Genomic DNA, 5,915 nt, shown 5'->3' with positions numbered 1-5,915 from the left:
ATATATATTTATTAGTCCAGTAGACAAGATGTCAAAAAAGACAAAAACGCAGTATTGCAGTGTGCAATGATACCTTTCTTATTGGACTAACAAAATATATACAAGACAAGCTTTCGAGAGTGAACCTCTATTCTTCAGGTCAGAAGCAAAGGCAACAACGGGGATCAGAGCCGATTAAACACTGGCTCTCAGGGCAGAAGAGAGAACTATGGGTTCCAACCAACTAATCAATAACGAGAATAGTTGGCAACGATTCTCATTATCGAATAATTAGTTGCAGCACTAGACATTTCCAATGTATGCGTTTTTGTGAAACAGTTCAAATCAACTAGGGAAGCGCCGATACAAAGTATTTGGGTAATGACCCGGCTCCCTGATTGGCTAGGAAACCCGGCTCCATGCTAGCGGAAGTACCAGTTTCGGCGAGTACCGAAAGATAAATATATCGGTACTCATACATGGGTTCTGCCTTCCTCTTTAGCTTTCCGTCTGACCTCTTGTCCTCATTTATATTCACTGGTTGATTTGCTATGTATTGACTTTAAACTAATGTCGGCCCCAGGCCGGCGTGTGCCCGTTCTCCCCCCCACGCCTCTTTTTTTTTTAAACCTTGTTGTGTCTCCCCTTGTCGGTCTGTATGTGTTCCGCATTTTTTGATATTCATGATGCTGTATAGCTATGCTATTGTCTGATATTGTTCCCCAATTCCCGTTACGTGTCGAAAAACCCAAAAAACAATGTACAAAAAAGAAAAGGGAGGCGACCATGGAATATATTTAGATTGGATTTAGGATTTGCTAAATCAAAGACCACAAATAAAAAATGGACCAACAAAATCCCATACTGAGAAGTAAAATAACTTTACCTGAAACATATCTGTATCTTTATCATGAGAATATTCCACAACTACTGTCTGGCTTCGGGATAATGTGTAGGAGATGCTGTGTTGACCTCTACTGCTGAATTCCTGCAGAGAAAAGAAACGTTTTCATTGATCGCAGACCCTTAATGAGGCTCTTCCACAGCAAATATCAAGATTTCCTGAATTCATTCTCAAATAAAATTCCTTCAGGGAAGGGAAAAAAAAAAAAAGTGAAGGCTAACCGTTTATAATTAAGCCTTTGGCAGCTTTAACACATCTTTATGTTTTGATCATTAAAGTGAGAAAACACAGATATTTATAAATAGACCCAATTTTCATCTTTTATTCCATAAATACACCGAAATTCACAAATTTGCTATCGCTTAGCTCACACATTTGTTTTTGTTTATGTTTTGACCCCTTAAGACAGAACACCTTGAACTTCAGACGTTGACCAACTCCTAGCTGTCCAGGGAAGCAGAATCCAGATAATGGACACTATAAGCATGAAGCATTTACAATTTTCACATGCTATTTAAGAGCCTTTGTCCTTTATTTTTAGCTACTCACTCAGCATCTTAATCTCCCTGGCGGTCTGATTTTTATTTATTTTTTTTCCTTTTTTGTTCAATTTTTTTGTTTGTTTTTAAATTCCCACCCCCCTGTGATGGGGAAGCTCGCAAGGGGCAGAACCCAGAAGACTGATGCCGGCATCGGCCGGAGGACACAGAGGGGATCGTGGACAAGGTAAGAGATGCTACGCTGTAATCCCGAGTGTGGCTACCGCTTGTGGTACTGAAAATTACCCCCCCCCCAGCCACACTCGGGAATACCGCCAAAGAGGTTAAATAACCCCTATGCCTGTTGGGTATAAGCAAAATACCTCGAGAGGTTTCAAAGGTCTTTTTTTTTTTAACCTTCATCTGATTCTGGATCGAACCAATTAGGTGCTGGGATCAAACAAAAATAGAAAATTGATAGAATTGTCCCGCGTACAGCGCTCCTCGAGAGGGGGTCGGGGCAAATGGGGTGGCGGGCAGGAAGATAGAAAGTCATGAGCAAAAATTTTTGAGTTGAGGTTGTGGGAGAAAATCCAGTGATTTATACAATCTACAGAGGGGGAGGGGAAAGACAAGTTTTGGGTGCCTTGTGCTGGTGTGCGGCTTCTGTTTTCTCCGCACTGGGGTGACAAACAAAAACATAATACAACATATTTTATACCAGCAAATAAATAGTGAACATGTGTAGTCACCTTAAAATAAACTTTACCAACTCCAGCCCAAACATTTTTTTAGTTTTAACCACTCCTCCTGTTAGCCAAAACAAAGTTTTGCCTAGAGTTGAGCTTTGAGGGTTAATTTCAATGCTCTGGGTATTTTAGGATTATCTGTAGAGGTACTTTTTTTTTATAAACAAAAACTATTACTGTTAGAACTTTACAGCTTTCAGCTTCAGCTACTGAACTCTGTTAACAATGAGCAGAAAATAGAACACATGGAAAGGAGTGTAGAAGTTTCACCTGATGGCTGCCAGGGAAAAAATAAAATAATTTATCTGGCTGGAAAAAAAAAAAAAAAAATGGACACAAAGTTTTATACATAATTAAAAAAAAAAAAAAAAACAACACTATACATTGCTGAGCCTCCATGACAGGAAGAACAGGGGTTGTGCCAGGGGCAGTCAGGCTGGAGAAAAAAAGAGCTAAATAATTCTGGGTGTCCTTCAGCCAGCCAATGAGATGCACTATGACTTGTGGCAGCTTCTAGTTCACACTAGGAGAAGCTCACAGCTTGCAGTAAAATCACAGTAAGCACTTCTGGTACAGAAGAGGAGCCTATACAACTGCGCAAGACTGAAGGTAAAACTTGAGTTCAGCTTCAAAGAGCCTTTGTTTCCTGTGTCATCGATAGCATGGTGGAGGCAGGGTCACTGCAGCTATTTATGGAGTACATTTAGGTTTTGGCACTTTACAATGAATCAATCCTTGTATATTTCCTATCAGAATGTAGGTTTTCCTGCCAACTTGTCATGCTAATCTCCCCTCTAATGAGGTTACATCCAGAGAGCTAATTTAGTAATGTTTAGTGCAAAGTTCAGTTTGGCTCTCCCATGTGCCAAATCATTACAAATGTTAGCAGAAGTGCAAGTTGAGGAAATTAGGCTCGCCAATTACAATTATATATAACTGTATATTCATGACGACAAAGTGTATATAGTGTGTATGTATATTTCTCTCTCTCAAAGATAGCAGCCGCTCTGATCAGTTGGAAACTAGCAATAAGGGAAAGGTGCACATTGGCAGGGCAAAATACAAAACACGCAACAAATTCCGGTAGGCCTTATACCCTGAGTGGCCAGATTATTATGACCACCCCATAAGTACTTCGTTGGGCCACGAGATAACTCCACGAGATGTTGAAAGGTGATGCGAGGAATCTGACACGGCACTGTTGCCCTTCTGTTGTCTTGTACCAGTCTTGCCACTCTCCGTTCTGCCCTAACATTGACTAGTCGCCGACGGCCACAATTCGCACGTTCAGACCCAGATTTTCGGCTGACAGTCCGGTCTTTAAACACTTTAACAACAGCTGCTCTTGAACATTTAACGAATTCTGCTGTTTTGCTGATACTCGCTCCATGGCTCCGAACGCCAACAATCATCCCACGTTCAAAGGCTGTTAAATCGCGTTGTTTACCCATATCTTCAGAAAAAAAAAATCACTTCTACTGTCGTGGTAAACAACCTGCTTCCCTATTTATAATGGTCTGGCCCTCTAGCAACTTCAGCGCGGAATTATAGCTAATTTGTCTACAAGCGTCAGGTGGTCATAATAATCTGGCCACTTAGTGTATGCCACACTTTTACATTCTGGCTCTATGACTGCCACAAATTCAATAAGAAATACCGCCATATTGGTGATAAGAAAAGAGGAGGTAAATAAGACCTCTTCCATGTCGGAGTAAATTGGGTCACACGTGTATTTCTGTCTGAGTGGGAATGAGGTGCTGGACCACAAATTTTCTCTAGTGGAATAGGAGCAATATTTAGGCCTGTTGGCTTGTTCCTGGCAACTCTTCACAAAACATTTGAATTCATGTTAACTTCAGTGCACCAAATAAAAGCCTTACATGCACTTAAATCCTATTGCCAGGAAACCCCCACCAAAAAAAAAAAAAAAAACAACAACACACACTTGCAATGGGGCTACCCCTGCACTGCAAGAGTTAACTGCTTATTTTTTGCATAGGGGTATCGCGTAAAGTGCTTAACACAGCACCCCTAGACATTAACAAGCAGTTAGGAAAATTAGAGTTGTCAAGTAAGCTCTTCAAGCCCATAATGGTAGGCCTCTGTACAGACCTGGGGCTAGGGGAAGTTGTCAAGTATTGTGATCCTACACTGACCTGGGGCTAGCAGAAGTTGTCAAGTAATGCGACCCTACACTGACAGACCTGGGGCTAGGGGAAGTTGTCAAGTATTGTGACCCTACACCGACATCGCATTTGGTCTGGGCATCTAGGCTTCACGGACTTCTGACTTCTATGATTGTATATTTTGTATAACAGTTTTCATATCTTAACTGAACAAACTGAAGAGAGAAGCCGATTGGTTGCCATGCACGGCTGCTCCAGATTTTGTCTGCTACAGTTTTGGTATATTGGGGGGGGGAGCATTTATCTAAATAGCAAATACTGTTATATTAGGGACAGTCTACCTTCGTGACCATTTTTCATGTTACACCCACAGCCCTCTCCCCCTATGAACCTAAAATCGCAGGGTCATTCTACCTGAAGCATCATTTGCATTTTTTTAAATTTGTCAATCTAGGAGGAAGATCCCCACCAAAAAAAAAAAAAAAAACAACAACACACACTTGCAATGGGGCTACCCCTGCACTGCAAGAGTTAACTGCTTATTTTTTGCATAGGGGTATCGCGTAAAGTGCTTAACACAGCACCCCTAGACATTAACAAGCAGTTAGGAAAATTAGAGTTGTCAAGTAAGCTCTTCAAGCCCATAATGGTAGGCCTCTGTACAGACCTGGGGCTAGGGGAAGTTGTCAAGTATTGTGATCCTACACTGACCTGGGGCTAGCAGAAGTTGTCAAGTAATGCGACCCTACACTGACAGACCTGGGGCTAGGGGAAGTTGTCAAGTATTGTGACCCTACACCGACATCGCATTTGGTCTGGGCATCTAGGCTTCACGGACTTCTGACTTCTATGATTGTATATTTTGTATAACAGTTTTCATATCTTAACTGAACAAACTGAAGAGAGAAGCCGATTGGTTGCCATGCACGGCTGCTCCAGATTTTGTCTGCTACAGTTTTGGTATATTGGGGGGGGGAGCATTTATCTAAATAGCAAATACTGTTATATTAGGGACAGTCTACCTTCGTGACCATTTTTCATGTTACACCCACAGCCCTCTCCCCCTATGAACCTAAAATCGCAGGGTCATTCTACCTGAAGCATCATTTGCATTTTTTTAAATTTGTCAATCTAGGAGGAAGACTATAAGACTCATCTGCTGTGGTAGAGGGACTCGTAGATCTCAGTAGAGAGTGTTAGTTCATGAATTACGTCTTCAAGCCCATAATGGTAGGCCTCTGTACAGACCTGGGGCTAGGGGAAGAGTCTGCGCATTGCACACGAGAGCCACTGATTGCAGCTACAATGCTCTGCAGGCCTTAATACAAAGAAATAAAAATGAGCAAATGCACATTAACTTTTCCCCGAAAGGTGGACTGTGGGTTTAAAGACGACGTGGTTTTGACTATAAATAACAATATCTGTGCTAAGTATAACAAATGCTTCCAGGTCAGACTGGCGAATTCTGAAAGCTGAATAAATGAAACGCCTGAAAGAGCTAAGGCAATAATGTTTATGTGTAACCGATTCCTTCATAAATTATGTACCATCCACTCAAGCCCACCATGGGGAATTCATTAATACACAGCAATGGAAGGAGATCGATCGCAACGTTAATCCAGACACAGCAGAACAAGTTAAAGAATTTAAATAAAAATTAAAACAAATATATATATAT

The 5,915-nt window shown here is 41.3% G+C and overlaps 1 protein-coding gene across 3 annotated transcripts in view; it reads right to left on the bottom strand.

Annotated features, from left to right (window-relative positions):
• The window catches only part of PELI2 (pellino E3 ubiquitin protein ligase family member 2), a 59,897-nt gene that overhangs the window by 5,895 nt on the left and 48,087 nt on the right, over positions 1-5,915 (bottom strand). For 2 of the 3 annotated variants that reach the window (XM_018562221.1, XM_018562230.1), the window contains exon 3: positions 866-967. In XM_018562221.1, the coding sequence (XP_018417723.1) occupies positions 866-967 (102 nt within the window). The remainder of the gene's footprint in view (positions 1-865; positions 968-5,915) is intronic. The other variant, XM_018562239.1, reaches the window with a different exon arrangement.

This window comes from Nanorana parkeri, unplaced genomic scaffold, assembly GCF_000935625.1.
Source record: "Nanorana parkeri isolate BGI_ZX_2015 unplaced genomic scaffold, ASM93562v1 scaffold20, whole genome shotgun sequence".
Taxonomy (NCBI): domain Eukaryota; kingdom Metazoa; phylum Chordata; class Amphibia; order Anura; family Dicroglossidae; genus Nanorana; species Nanorana parkeri.
This window is presented reverse-complemented; position numbering and strand designations above follow the sequence as displayed.